The following is a 16590-nucleotide window of genomic DNA, read 5'->3' as shown; positions in this document are numbered from 1 at the left end:
GCATCCAATCTGGAAATGTATGCCTCAGTAAAGGCCAGGCATGTTTGGAAAGCCAGTTAATACAAATCAGATCAAAACCCTATTAAAGGGATGTCAAATAATTGTGATGAAACTGACAACCGAATGTTTTATTGAGATATATGCAATTATATAGATTCCCTAAGTCCAAACTTTACAGCCAATTACATTTTTTGCCGCCCTCCATTTCTTCTCTATAGGGTCTTGTTCAGGAACTTGCTTCCTCTCCATAGTTGCGGTTCTTGGCAAGGCCATACAGATGGGAGTGATTTCTGACAGACCACACACCATTTTAAGGGTGGATAGCGTTTATTTTTATGAAGGGCCCAGCAAATACCTCTCAAATGGGTCAGCTATTTGCACAAATTAGGTTAACTATACATTTAACGTTCCACTCTTCAGTCTTTCTGCTACTGTACCCTTTTCAAGTAATGCATACATTTAGCATTGTGATCAGTTTCATTACATTTTACGCTGATTGGATTTTGCAGGAGGGTCAGATACATACGTAGTGCTATAACCCAAATTGAACAGGATGTCATTTTGAGAATGCCATCAAAAACAGTCACTCGTGCTATGTGCACGTGAGAGTATACAATGCCTGTAGAAAGTCTACACTCCCTTTGGATTTCTTCACATTTTGTGTTACAAAGTGGGATTCAAATTGATTTAGTAATCTTTTGTCAACGATCTACACAAAATACTTGAATGTCAAAGTGGAAGAAAAATTCTCACATTTTTAAAAGATTAAGGAAAAATAAAACCCTAATACGCCTTGATTAGGCAAGTCTTCACCCCCCTGAGTCAATACATGTTAGAATCACCGTTGGAAGCGAATACAGCTGTGATTCTTCTTTTGTAAGTCTCATAAGAGCTTTACACACCTGCATTGTGCAATATGTGTGGAAGCCAGAAGATGATAAAATGTGTTTATGTTAATTAACGGTTGATTACCGTGAGACCGACAGCTATTTGCTAGACAATCACCGACTGATAAAATTTTGTGACCGCCACAGCCCTACTCATACCATGACGCAGCCACCACCATGCTTGAAAATAAGAAGGCAGTTACTCTGTGATGTGTTGTGTTGGATTTGACGCAAACATAAGACTTTGCATTTAGGCCAAAAAGTTGTGTTTTTTTGCTATTTTATTTTAGTGCCTTGTTGCATACATATGCATGTTTTGGAATATTTCTATTCTTCTTTTCACTCTGTCACGTAGGTCATTAAGGTAAAGTCACTACAATGTTGTTGATCCATCCTCAGTTCTCCCATCACAGCCATTGAACTCTGCCATAGCTGTTTAAAAAATGGCCTCAGGTGACATCCCTAAGCAGTTTTGTTCCTGTCCTGCAACTCAATTCAGAAGGACAACTGCATATTTGATGTGCCTGGGTGGTTTAATACATCATCCACAGCATAATTATTAATTTGACCATGCTTGAAGAGATATTTAAATGTCTGATTTGTTATTGTTACCCATCACTGCCCTTCTTTATGAGGCTTTTAAAAATCTCCCTGATCTTTGTAGTTGAAATTCAATACTTGACTGAGGTACCTTACAGATGTTGTATGTACTGTATGGGGCACAGAGGAAGGGGTAGTCATTCAAAATCATGTCAAACACTAGTATTTCACACAGAGAGTCCATAGAACTTATTTGTATGTATTATGGATCTTCTGAACTAATTTAGGCTTGCCTAAACAAATCAAATCAAATTTATTTATATAGCCCTTCGTATATCAGCTGAAATCTCAAAGTGCTGTACAGAAACCCAGCCTAAAACCCCAAACAGAAAGCAATGCATGTGAAAGAAGCACGGTGGCTAGGAAAAACTCCCTAGGAAAAACTCCCTAGAAAGGCAAAAACCTAGGAAGAAACCTAGAGAGGAACCAGGCTATGAGGGGTGGCCAGTCCTCTTCTGGCTGTGCCGGGTGGATATTATAACAGAACATGGTCAAGATGTTAAAATGTTCATAAATGACCAGCATGGTCAAATAATAATAATCATAGTAGTTGTCGAGGGTGCAACAAGCACGTCCGGTGAAAAGGTCAGGGTTCCATAGCCGCAGGCAGAACAGGGGTGAATACTTATGCAACGACTATATTTGAGTTATTTAATTTGTTATTCAATTGTAAAAAAGTTTGTCGAATTTTCTTCTCACTTTGACATCATGGAGTATTTTGTGTAGATCAATGAGAAAAAAATGACAATGAAATCTATTTCAATCCCACTCTGTAATGCAACAAAAAGGTTCAAGGGGGTGTAGACTTTCTGTTGAGTTTTCTATGCGTGTGTGAGGCACGATGGCAATCAACATGGATGGAGTGGACTTACTTCCTGTATCACTGGTGCCGCTGTTGATTCAGCTGTGTGTGTGTGTGTGTGATAGACAGAGGGTTTAGGGGTTAAAGGGATGGGGGTGGGTGTTCTCCTGTTTCAGCTGAGAGTCTTAGTTAGTGATCCATCCACTGTTTTCTTCCCATGGGACTGATCACATGAATTTAACATGTGCCAACAATCCATGTGCTAACTCTCACGAGCTCCATTATGTTTGGGGAGAAGACCTTTACCTTAAGGTGTTCAACAAATATGTGCATAGTTCAAAAGATTATCCTAAATTAGGAGCAAGTGCACAATATCTGCTACTTTTTAAAACATAAAAAGTGTTCAAGTACTTACAGAGGAACCAACCAATTTAGAGGGCTATTGGTTTGCTGTAAAGTCAGCAACTTCACTTATATAATCATACAATTAATTCCTTCATTGCGATGTGATGACTCATTTTCACCCTTTCGTCCTCTACCTTGCTATCCCTCTAGTCTCTACCAAAATAATCAAAAGATTTTCCTTTCTCACCCACTTAGCAGCACAAAACTACAGGGCGGTGTTGTGCTTCTAAAATAATGAAGTAGAATCCTTCTGGCCTCAGATCAGAGTGCATCAGTGCTCGTATATCAAGCTGGCGTTGTTTACAGAACCACAGCCGAGGGATGACGGAGGGAGGGACTGGCTCAGCACTCAAATAAATTTGACTGAAGCCTCCACTAATGTTCTGTGGTCCATAGTCTACCAGTCCAACTCTTCACAGTCCAATAGCCCACCAATCCAACACGCCAAAAGATTTAATGGTGTACGATCTACCAGTCAAACTATTCACCGTCCAAACATCGGATGGTCCAACAGCCTGTCGAACTGTTCAATGGTCCATGGTCTTTGAGTTAAATTGTCAAGTAATTTCCACAATACATAATAGTCTACACAAAGTATGTTGTCCAACAGTCAAATACACCAAAAGGTCCATATCACAATACATAACAAATGGTTTAATACACTGATCTGAGTGGGAAACAATGCTTGGACCCAGCATGAGAAGGAGAGACCAAATGGGGATGGATGTGGTTGGGTCTGAGAGCTGGCCTGAACGGAAGACAAACAGACAATGAGTAAGAGAGTGATCTACCACAGGGAAATGCCTGCAAGAGTGTTTTGTTTTTCTCTTACTGACCTCACAAAAACTTGCAGCTCATTTCCAAGGAACTGCCGGGACGCCAACCCTCACTATAAAACTGTATGTGCAGGTGTGTGTGTGTGTGTGTGGGGAGGGGGAAATCATTGTGTGCATTTTGTGTGATATATGAGGGACTGCATACGTGTGTTTGGTACATGGGTGTGTTTGAGGGAAGGAAATGGTGTAAGTAAGACTTCCCATTTTCATCGACTTCAACATAGTCCAGACACCCCATACATTTTATTTAGAATAAACCGTTCCAGATGTCTACGATGTTTATTTTTCTGACATTAATTGGGTCTGTGTGGTGGTCATGCTATCGCAGGGAAATTCCAGACCCATTTGAACAGAAATTCTTCAATAAAAACTTCAGTCTGTGTTATTGGCCTTTTCCTATCGCCAAACATAACTACGATTAACGTACAATTATTGACCTTTTAACTTCTGACCAGCATAGTTTGGAATGGAACATTGGCATAGTAATGATTGCATGTGAAGACAAGGAAGTGGCTTTGGAAAAGCATAATTGGTAAGCCAAGGCACCACCTACAATTATGTCAGATAAGTTTAATTGAATAAGCTACATACAGTGCATTCGGAAAGTATTCAGATCCCTTGACTTTTTCCACATTTTGTTACCTTACAGCCTTATTCTAAAATTGATTAAATACTTTTTTTCTCCTCATCAATCTACACACAATACCCCATAATGAAAAAGAAAAACAGGTTTGTAGAAATGTTTGCAAATGTGTAATAAAAAAAAAGAACTTTAATATGCCATTTACATAAGTATTCAGACCCAGGTTGGACGGGAAGCGTTGCTGCACAGCTATTGTCAGGTTTCTCCAGAGATGTTTGATCGGGTTCAAGTCCGGGCTTTGGCTGGGCCACTTGTCCCGAAGCCACTCCTGTATTATCTTGGCTGTGTGCTTAGGGTCATTGTCCTGTTGGAAGGTGAACCTTCGCCCCAGTCTGAGGTCCTGAGAGCTCTGGAGCAGGTTTTCATCAAGGATCCCTCTGTACTTTGCTCTGCTCATCTTTGCCTCTATCCTGACTAGTCTCCCAGTCCCTGGCTCTGAAAAACATCCCCACAGCATGATTCTGCCACTCCCATGCTTCACCGTAGGGATGGTGCCATGTTTCCTCCAGATGTGACACTTGGCATTCAGGCCAAATAGTTCAATCTTGGTTTCATCAGACCAGAATATCTTGTTTCTCATGGTCTGAGAGTCGTTTAGGTGCCTTTTGGCAAACTCCAAGCGGGCTGTCATGTGCCTTTTACTGAAGAGTGGCTTCTGTCTGGCCACTCTACCATAAAGGCCTGATTGGTGGAGTGCTGCAGAGATGGTTGTCCTTCTCCCATCTCCACAGAAACACTCTGGAGCTCTGTCAGAGTGACCAAGTTCTTGGTCACCTTACTGACCAAGGCCCTCCTCCCCTGATTGCTCAGTTCGGCCAGCACTAGGAAGAGTTGATGGTTCCAAATGTCTTCCATTTAAGAATGATGGAGGCCACTGTGTTCTTTGGGACGTTCAATGCTGCAGAAATGTTTTGGTATCCTTCCCCAGATCTGTGCCTTGTCAAAATCCAGTCTCGGAGCTCTATGGACAATTCCTCCAACCTCATAGCTTGGTTTTTGCTCTGACATGCACTGTCAACTGTGGGACCGGTGTGTACCTTTCCAAATCATGTCAAATCAATTGAATTTACCACTGGTAGACTCCAATCAAGTTGTAGAAACATCTCAAAGATGATCAATGGAAACAGGATGCACCTGAGCTCAATTTCCAGTTTCATAGCAAAGCGTCTGAATATTTGTAATACATTTGCTAACATTTCAAAAAACCTGTTTTTGCTTTGTCATTATGGGTTATTGTGTTTAGATTGCTGAGGATTTGTACTTATTTAATCCATTTTAGAATAAGGCTGTAACATAACAAAATGTGGAAAAAGTCAAGGGGTCTGAACACTTTCAGAAGGCACTGTATTTCGAGACAAAACACATGTCTAGAATTTATGGTAAAAAAATAATGGGATGGCGCCCGGTTTGCATTTCTTAGACATGAAATGGCTGTAGGGACAGTTAAATTAAATGACACAGCAATAAGCATTTTAACTTCCCTCAAAACCAGAGATGGAAAATAAACAAATAAGAATGCTAAAATAAACCAATGTCCATCACTTAGTTAATTAAAAAGTATATTAACATACTATGGAGGGAGTTCAAACACTTCAGGAAACAGCAATTTAAACAGGAGCAGTGTCTTCAAACACTTTTCCATTTTCTTTCGGGCAATTACTTGGATTCCTATGCAATAACGTAGAGCAGACTAGTACAAACTCAACTGAGTCTTATAATTTAAAAAAAATATTTGATGGTAACAAAGTATGACAACAAAGCGGAATCATGTGTGTATGAATGTGTTGTATCCATCTCTGTCTGTACATGCTCTATGTCTGGAGAGTGGTCCAACATTGGCCTATCAAATGTGCAGCCTCAACCTGTCAAGCACAAGCCTGACTTGTGCAAGGCCCACGATAGTTTCAGGCGCATTTGTTTCAAGTCAAAATTATACTAACGTATCTGCAATCAGGACCCTATTAAACGAACACAGGACACTTTCATCACCTGAATGCAAGTGCTCTCCTCTGGACTTGAACACAATCCAAACATGATCCAATAATACAGATTAGAGATTTACCTTCTGAAAGAAATCCTCGCCACCATTGACTCGTCCCCCAGCGGCTGCTGTAGAGGAAAGGAAAAAGAAACAATTCATGAAACCATTAACTGTTAAATATACAATACTGTATAACATTCACAGAGCCAAATCACGCTTCGGTTATCCAATGTCCTGGAAATGTGAGGATACCATGACTAAATCCAAAAATATACTTTTCAGTGGATCTCCATTCCTTGGGTATTGTCATTGGCACATCAGTATATCACATTTTGGGATTTAGATAGACGTCAAACTCATTCTTGATAATCCTTATAATTAGATACAGCTTCCTTTTAACAAATTGCTGAACTTTGTATAAAAGGTCTCAGTGCTATACTACCATTATGGGTGATCCATCTTTTTTGGATATTCACACTTTTGGACAGACAATGTCTCCTCTTGTATTAGTATGGTGCCATAAGACTAGCATGAGGAATGTTAGCTACCAGAGAACTGACTGACAGATACCTGGCAGAGCACACCATTTTGTAAAGATATCTATGAGTATAAGAAATATTATTTGAAAGACTTGCCATGAAAATATACTAAAGACCTCTGCTTCTGGTACTATATAATATGGGCAAGGAACAGTCTCCCAACCACAGTGAATATACAATAATTTGTTTCTTATACAGATAATTCTGCAAGTCCTTTTGTCTGGCCTGTGGCTTTTCTGTTGATGTAAAATACATAGTTGTTCTCCGCAGAGCATTTATACGTCATTTGAGGTGGTTTCTGTATTCACTTGATGGATTTACCACATTTTCAACGGAATTGGGTCAGGAGCACCACAGAACTGGTGTACAGTGATAAATAATGGCCTTGATGTAATGACAAGAATTAAATGTTATGATCAACTTAAACCAATGTTCTGCTTAGTATCACCTCTGGATAGCAACGCATTTTCTTTAGAAAAATTACAGAAAATATCAACATTGTAAATTATTAACTGGCTAAAATTGGTCCATGGAAACACACAGTATGTACCTTGGCAAAATACTGTAGGACAATGTCATATGTAGGGTTGCAAAAAAACATAAAAAATCCATCCACTTTCCCACAATTTCCAGGTTTTACAGAAATCCCAGTTGGAAGATTCACAGAATAAGCAAAATAACCAAAATACTCCAACCAGGATTTCTTTAAAACTGGATTTTTCTGAAAGTTCCCAAAATTGTGCAACCCTAGTCATGTCACCATGATTTTCTATTGAAATGCAGTACTTTTGCTTTCCTGATCTCAACATGTAAATAATGGTGTGGAGGATTTGACAACTTCCCCACTCTGAAACCTGGCCAGTTTCATTAGATTAAAACTTAATATGCAGACATGTGCAAAGGTACCTTCTTAATTATCCAGTCATGATCACCATGTGATCCATAAGGAGTGGTGAAATGCAATACTAGAGGCTTGACATGGTTTTAAAGAAAACAAATATTTCACTGTTCTTTCTCAATATAACATTTCCTCGGTAAGAAAAAATGTAGGAATAAGATAAATGACCCCAACTGGTGTTTTTTTGGTGTCCTGACAAACTGGCCCTTGTTGATGGAGTAAAGCCTTCATAAAGTACATTGCACACATGCTTCTACTTACTCCCCCGCAAAAACACCTCTGCAGCTATTTCACACGAGGGCCTGCTTCATTCAGAACAATGTGGCCCGTAAATTTCACATGAAATACTACTTTTACACTCACAGTCCCTGATTAGTCTGAAAGTGGCAGCTTTCTTACAGGGAACATTTCTTTTAAAAAGAAAGTAGCAACAGTTATGAGGGTTTGATATTTTAACCGAAGTAAAGAGCGACTGCCTATCAAAAGCAACAAAACGGCCTATGTGGCATCGATTCCAGTCAGAAACAGTTATTCTAGTGTCAAAAATGACTACAAAAGTGTCAATTGGATAATTTTGGTCATAAAATCAGTCTCGTCTAAAACGGAGTTTGGAACATCCGTGCGTCTCAAAGGGTATATGAAGGTTGTGTTTTGATTTGACGATGTCCATTTGCCCACTAACATGGGTGAACAGCTGCAGTGATTGCATTCTATCCAATAGTATATACAGCGAGACAGACCTGCCCAGCAGCTCCAACTTTGTTTACATAAGACATGTCATACATTTTTTTTTACTTGAGAAATACTGCGCCAATCACCTTAGATGTAAAATTGCGCAACTAAAACATCCTCGGCAAAAAAGGCCAAATTAAATACAGATTTCTTGAGTCATCCTAGATTCATTCTGGGGATTTTGAGGAAGTGAAATAGGCTTCCGCGTCTACAGTATCTCATGGGGGACATACATCATTAAACAAAAACGCGGAATCGGTCAGAAACACACCTCCAAGCCTGGAATCTCGTTTTCCTAATGTCCAACAAACAAACACATGCCAAATCGGTATGTTCAGTGGCTCTAAGGAAATGCTGTGTTTAAAAAAAGTGTCTAACTGCAGGGAGCCTGGCTAATATACCAGTAAGACACATCGGCGCTGCCAGTATGCTGTGCATGAATAATAGGCTAAAATCCTCAAATTGGAATTGAAAAAAGAAGCGCAGGTTGGGGTCAGCATGCCCTGTGGGAGTTGTTGGTCATTGTAGATGAGTGTGGTGAATCACACAGTTGAGAAGAGGTGGGAGTATTACTATTGGAGGTCCAAGGGATGAGGTAGATGGCACAGCCTATTAGGGCCACACTAGGAGATGGGATGATACTGGCCTAGCATGTCTGACTTTGGGAAAGATTAAGCCTCTGGTAGTGGGTGGGCCGGCATTATTGGAAACATACAGTATCAAATTATAGAATAACACCAACAGAAAGGAATACTGTTCAGTAAAAACAATACACACTGATTCAAAATGCTAACATTGTCTTAGTTCTGTAGGTTACGAGACAATGGAGACATAGCAGCAGGTGTACTGTAGCTTAGCATTTTCAGGTTTTGCCAACAGTTCTTAAGACACACAGAAAACTAGACAGAAATAAACCACACAGAACTCCACTCTGTAAGGCTCTCAAGCAGAAAATGTGTTGATCAAATCTCAATGTCCACAACATAACATTTTTATTAAAGTGGTAGAATGAGAATTTAAACAACAGGGGTCAAAAACCAGGCCCTGGAAGGAAAGGTAATTTCCATGTAAAAGGACCCATGAGCACCAACATGAAGTTCATAGGAGAATGTCAAATTAAAGCCTTTTTTTGTAGTGCTGAGCGATTAACTGAGAATCCTGTTATTTTTCGTTTTTTAAAGATCTAATTGACCAAAGTCGGTACAATTATTTGAATTCCATTTTGTTCATTTTTTTCTGAGAGCTCAATGCGCATATTGCACAGTTTCTCCAGAAATAAATCAGATCCAGCCTGAACTGCGCAAAGTAGTAGGGAGTTTCTAACAGGCCAATATTCTACATCGTTAAGCACATAAAACGTGGTAATTAACTACAGTGACGATAATCCATTGCGCATCTACTTGTCCGGTCTGTGTTTCTTTTAAGCCTGCTACAGAAAAGACAGAAGAATGCTCGATAATGAGGTGATATAGAAAGCAGCTGTTGCTTCGGGAAGTATCTCTACCTGAAAATTCATGACCTAAGTGATTGATAGTTGGTATTCAGCAGTCATAAAAGTATGCCTTATTTACGTTGAAGAACTACAAAAGTGATTGTCAGACAGCAGCTCTATAGATAGATGACTTGAAATTAAATAATAAAGTCAGAAAAATAAAACAAATGTAATGTACACAACTGAAATATTTAATAAGAGTAAAGTAATGTGAATAAATTATAGTTAAGTGTAAGCAGTAATGGGCAGACACTACCATCAAGGGAGTTGTATTCTGTGTAGTTACAGTATTTAACCCACATAATTCATAGTACATTTAATGTTAAAAAAAATGATTGAAACCAAAAACCATAATTATTTTTCAATAATCGAACCGAAACAACCTCAAAAACCAGTAATCGCTCAGCACTATTTTTGATCAATTCAACCATTTTCCATCCTAAAAATGTGGTTGATTACTTGTCAAACAGATGGAAGGGGGTCTTAGAAAACATCTACCAGAAAAAGTTAAGGTATTACAAATACACCAAAAAACAATAATGTTGAAGTAAAGAACCCTACCAACTAATATCCAATACACTTATATTTAGTTTAGTCGAATTTGTTCTGCTTTCTGTAAGTTTAAGAAACATTGCCTTGTGCCTTGAAATTCCATTACCAAAAACACACATACCTTTTAAAATATTTTCAAATGTATGTACCTCATGAGGAGAATAATGAAAGTACACAGAAGTAACAAGGTAGACCTATCAATTAGGTATAGTATTTTTACAGATACATTTTGTTTATGAATTATTAAGTGATTAAAACTCAGAATTCTGTTACGAAATCAATAACACATTTTCAGACAAATTGGTAATGCAATTTCTGCAATCAAATTGGACACAAAGGGAATTCATAGTAGTCACAAACCACAATTGGGTCACCTGCTACGATCCTCCCTTCCAATGGCATACTGTTATGTAAAGCTGATAACTGTTGTTTTTATTTCCTCTTTCTGTCTTCTGGTCCTTTGTAGCTCAGTTGGTAGCGCATGGCGCTTGTAATGCCAACGTAGTGGATTCGATTCCCAGGACCACCCCTACGTAAAATGTATGCAAGCATGACTAAAGCCATCAGCATACTTTAGTTCCTCTGGCGCCTAGCCAAACTCGGCTAGCCGAACAAGTGTGCTCACATACTCTCTCGAAAGACCTGTGGTTGAAAAACGAGAATAAAATAGGCAATAGTACTGTTTGTCCATTATGAGATGCCATAGCCAGTATACACTTCCCCTCAAAATAGAATGAACCTAAGATAATGTCAAAATTTGACAGATTTCTTGAGTTTTTGCGGAGGAGACTAAGATGTTTGGTGCAGTATTTCTCAATGAGTAAATTTGCATGAAAACAAGTAATCTCTCGTTGAATGACAAAGACTTTATTGAAGAATTACTACCGTTGACCAATCACAGATGAAGGGGTGTAGACTACAGCTCCGAAACTTCAGCTTGCCTCAAGAAATCACTTAATGTGCCCATACAGTTGAAAAACCTCTTATCGAAGAGTGTGCAAAGCTGTCAGCCACTCTTTGCCTTGATATCTGAAGAATCTCAAATATATTTTGATTTGTTTAACACTTTTTTGGTTACTACATGATTCCATGTGTTATTTCATAGTTTTGATGTCTTCACTATTATTCTACAAAAATAGTAAAAATAAAGAAAAACCCTTGAATGAGGTGTTCTACTCATTCAAGGGTTTTGACCAGTAGTGTACATTAACTGTACTGAACTCTACTTACTGTGTCCTACTTTGATGTCCATACTTGTAAAACATAGAAGTCTACGACTCGTTTTTGATTTTGTCCGGTCCACACCAACCATAATAGCCATTATGTAGAATAATACCCCCAAACGCAAACGAGGATATTGCATACTTTTAGCTTTGTGTACCTACTTAATATGTCACGACGAAGAGAATGGCATTCATCCATAATTATGCATTTCTGTACAGTACAGATCAGGGACCCATTCTTTTGTATTTTAGCCCCTTTTTTCTCCCCATTTTCGATCTTGTCTCATCGCTGCAACTCCCCAACAGGCTGGGGAGGCAATGGTCGAGTCATGATTCCGTCGAGTCATGACCCACCAAACCACACTTCTTAACACTGGCCCGCTTAACCCGGAAGCCAGCAGCACCAATGTGTCGGAGGACACACTGTTCACCTGACGACCAAGGTCAGCCTGCAGGTGCCCAGCCTGCCAAAGAGTTGCTAGAGCGCGATGAGCCAAGTAAAGCCCCCCCGGCCAAACCGACCCCTAACCCAGATGACGCTGGGCCAATTGTGCACCGCCCTATGGGACTCCCGATCACGGCCGGTTATGATACAGCCTGGAATCGAACCCGGGTCTTCAGTGACGCCTCTAGCGATGCAGTGCCTAAGACTGCTGCGCCACTCTGGAGGCCGACATATTTTAATCTTCATTCGAAGCAGATATTTAAGAGTTTTTGGAAAACATGGTCACATAAAAAAACTGAGGAAGATATTGCCAAAATTCTGTTACCTAACTTTGCATCTGAACAGTTTTTCCAGTAAAAACATTTTGTAAAATGTTCAGTGTAAATTGTTAAAAGTAGTCCTTGTGCATAGTTGTTAGGTATGTTAAACTTTTAAATAAATGGTTTCTGAAAAATCTGAGTCAGCGCAATTCTGTTACCGTGGAATTGCCCTTAAACAAAAGCACATTCATCTAAGAATGTTCATCCTCCGGCGGACCCCAATTAAAAACAGTCTGAAATAAAACGTGAACTAGATCGAATGATTAAAGTACTAATGACAAACATCCGTAATGCACAAGAAGGACCATCAGACCAAAATACTCCTAATCCAACTATAAATGCCTTTGAATCCCCTACACCGTAAATCCACTAGATCAACAGGCCTGTCCCCATGTTTGAAGTTATTGGCCATTCAAATGTACTCCATCCTTCTATTATGAAAAACTGGGAGAAATAAAATAAAAATTCCCTGGCATATGATGCAAGACTGTCGTAAAACAGTGTGCAACAACAGTGTTTTCTAAAGATGCTGGCAGGCAAATATAAACAGATTATGATGCTTTGAGATAAAAGGCTTACTAATCACACAAGTGGGTATGTGTGTTGCACTTCATCAACTTAGCCTCAGTGGAGGAATACAAATACAAAGTGTTTTCTAAAATTCCTTATTCCGTAGTCTTTTACATTCATACCCGTATACGGGTTGAAAATGGCAGATTTGGGTAGGCTTGGGCAGTGTACAATATATACCACCGACCGGGGTATTTGGAAAAAGCCACAGGATGGTTTTTCAATACTGTCAATATCGTTTAAACTATTTCTTTTAAGTTTTTCAATAGATTTTCATATTTGTAGCAATTGAAAAAAAGTAAATACCTGCAGTCAACATTTTCAATACATTAGGAGATAAAGCAGATCACGTTCTTTATGTCAGCTGCCACATTATTTTACATTATGAAGCTTACATAGTTCTCCAGAACAGTTGAGCTAGTCATGTATCTGTTTGTAAATAGCACAACGGGAGAAAATGGGAGCAGGTGAGTCCAGCTGTGTATTGACAGGAATCGCACTTTATATTGAAAGTCAGTATTGTTATGCTTCAATAGAGTGACCAGGGACAAGCAACTATAGTTTTCATTCACAGAAAATACATTAGTGCAAGACATTCGGCAGAAAATAGCTTAATTTTCATCAGATGACAACATAAGCCTTCCCTGTGGCTCAGTTGGTAGAGCATGGTGTTTGCAACGCCAGCATGGTGTGTGCAACGCCAGGGTTGTGGGTTCGATTGCCACGGGGGGCCAGTACAAAAAAAAATTAAAACAATGCATGAAATGAAATGTATGTATTCACTACTGTAAGTCGCTCTGGATAAGAGCGTCTGCTAAATGACTAAAATGTAAAAATAAGTGCTGTGCTATTTCGCTGGCAGCCACACAAGTAAATGAGCTTACAATGAAAAAGCAAGGTGTTTTTTGCAAAAACGATGCATGGTCATCATATCTCTAACGTTTAGGCCTATAATAATGTCTCTTGTTCACATTCACTTGTAAATGTCCAAACTCACCAAAAATGACATTCGGTTGCTCCAACCTATATACACACTGTATGTATAATTTGATGAGCTTGATTGCCTGTCTTTGCAAATAGTTTATTTTCATTTCTGCTGGTTAGCATATTTCACATGTGCTAATTGTGTTAGCATTCTGGTAATAGATGCCCAGATGGCTTTTTTTGCGTTTTGTTTTGCGCCACCTTGTGTACAAAGCCGGTCATAACGTAAATCCCGGTGTGAGATAAGGTATGACAATATGAAAGTCTGGATACCGCCCAACCCTACTAATAAGTGCCTAATTTGGAATGCATTGGCTACTGCAACATGCTACAAATGAAGCTGTTCTGAACTTCAGCACCGCACTCAACAAGAAATTGCACCCATCCTTGCTGCTAAATTGGGCAATTTTTGCAATGTTTTGGTTGTCGGAGTGAGGGAAATGTTGTAAATTAAGAGGACTCAATGTATGTTCAAAGAATACAGTTGAAGTCGGAAGTTTACACACATCTTAGCCAAATACATTTAAACTCAGATTTTCACAATTCCTGACATTTAATCCTAGTAGAAATTCCATTTTAGGTCAGTTAGGATCAACACTTTATTTTAAGAATGTGAAATGTCAGAATAATAGTAGAGAGAATGATTTATTTCAGCTTTTATTTCTTTCATCACATTCCCAGTGGGTCTGAAGTTAACATACACTCAATTAGTATTTGGTAGCATTGCCTTTAAATTGTTTAATATGGGTCAAACGTTTCCGGTAGCCTTCCACAAGCTTCCCACAATAAGTTGGGTGAATCTTGGCCCATTTCTCCTGACAGAGCTGGTGTAACTGAGTCAGGTTTATAGGCCTCCTTGCTCGCACATGCTTTTTCAGTTCTGCCCACAAATGTTCTATTTTTTTTTTTGATTTTCAAGCAAAGAGGCACTGAGTTTGAAGGTAGGCGTGGGAATACATCCACAGGTACACCTCCAATTGACTCAAATTATGTCAATTAGCCTATCAGAAGCTTCTAAAACCATGACATAATTTTCTGGAATTTTCCAAGCTGTTTAAAGGCACAGTCAACTTAGTGTATGTAAAGTTCTGACCCACTGGAATTGTGGTACAATGAATGATAAGTGAAATAATCTGTTTGTAAACAATTGTTGGAAAAATTACGTTTGTCATGCACAAAGCAGATGTCCTAACCGACTTGCCAAAACTATAGTTTGTTAACAAGAAATTTATGGAGTGTTTGAAAAACGAGTTTTAATGACTCCAACCTAAGTGTATGTAAACTTCCGACTTCAACTGTAGATGTTGAGGACTATATGAATATCGCTTTGTCATACAAGCAAGCCAAACAAGTCCAAATGTGTGCTTCACATTTCCATATCATAAAACTCATGTCATAGAGAGTCAACATTTAAGATCACTATGTCTGATCTACAATTACAAGTTGACATGGCATCATACCCTGGGTTGTTCCGAACAGAATGAGACTGTTTTGTCTATTGTGAAGAAAATTTGCTGCAGGACACGCACCTGACTCCTTTCTATGCGCACCAAAATTACGATCGGTTTTCTCTGAATTGCCCTGTGAAATCCAAAAACTGTAAGATCATATTTTATAACTTAGCTAGACATGGCAATAGGACAAGCTTTCAAATGATGGCGGGGATGCAGGGTAAACAACAGTAATTGTGTGATGGCGGGGATGCAGGGTTGTGTTCCAAACAAAACTAAGTGTGCTTGATAAAGTTCCTCAACGACACAGCTAGCAGAGCTAAAAAAAAAAAAAAAAAAAGGCACCTTATAGTTGAAGTCTCTTCCGAGTCATAAAAGTGCATGAACGGGCACACTTTGGAGGTGTGTGGCCACTTGAAGACACCAGTTAGTCATCGCACTCAAACCCCTTGCCATTTTTTGTGTTATGTTGCACCTACCCATATTTTTAAGGAATATTGTCATGTTACTGAATGTATCCAAAGTATTTTCTGATTTCGTTATCAACAAATGCGGTGAAAAGTACAGTAAATGTAATATGCACAAAATCAACAGTGTAATGTTTGGATTCAGTCTTGTGTCAGGTGAATTGTTGTGTACTCAACTTTGGTCTAATCATTTTCCCATAATCTCCAAACTGTTCCCTTTCGCTTGCTACTATGCACATGCATTCCATATTTCTTCTGTAAGAAACATTTCAATGTAGCCCTATCCATATAGGCCAATTCCCACGAGTGTAAAGGATTAATAACACATGTACTGTATAGGGAACGCAACACAGCATTTCCAGCCAGAGGAGCTGGTGGAGTATGACTGGAGACAGTAGTGTAGTACAGGACATAAGGCTATGCGAGGAGTGAAAAACATCCTGACAGTAGATGCATGGCGTGCAACTGTTTGCAAGCAGGCAAGTGTATCAGAGTGCCTTCTCTATAAAAAAACAAAAATGCGTGACTGGGTTAAATGAAGATTAGGTTAAACGAGGACAAGCCATGCTTCCAGTTTCTTAGAGGAATCTATGGGTTTCACCATTCAACATTGAAATGTCTGGGGTGTATGTGAAATATGAAGTAAATGTATGATTAGTAATCTCCTATGTCACCATTAAAAAAAAAAACGATCAAAATGTTCAAATGAATCATACCCACGCACCCATTAGTTTAACATGTGGATATTCTACATTCCGGCTAA

General features: G+C 39.1%; 1 protein-coding gene across 8 annotated transcripts in view; it reads right to left on the bottom strand.

Moving 5' to 3' along the window:
* Positions 1–16590, bottom strand: part of LOC115153276 (protein bicaudal C homolog 1) — a 76057-nt gene that overhangs the window by 38264 nt on the left and 21203 nt on the right. For 7 of the 8 annotated variants that reach the window (XM_029698548.1, XM_029698545.1, XM_029698546.1 and 4 more), the window contains exon 2: positions 6236–6282. In XM_029698548.1, coding sequence (XP_029554408.1) covers positions 6236–6282 — 47 coding nt within the window. Of the gene's footprint in view, positions 1–6235; positions 6283–8409; positions 8608–16590 lie in introns of those variants that run through there. The other variant, XM_029698549.1, reaches the window with a different exon arrangement.

Source organism: Salmo trutta, chromosome 18, assembly GCF_901001165.1.
Source record: "Salmo trutta chromosome 18, fSalTru1.1, whole genome shotgun sequence".
NCBI lineage: Eukaryota > Metazoa > Chordata > Actinopteri > Salmoniformes > Salmonidae > Salmo > Salmo trutta.
Note: the sequence above shows the minus strand (reverse complement) of the source record. Positions and strands in the feature narration are given on the sequence as shown.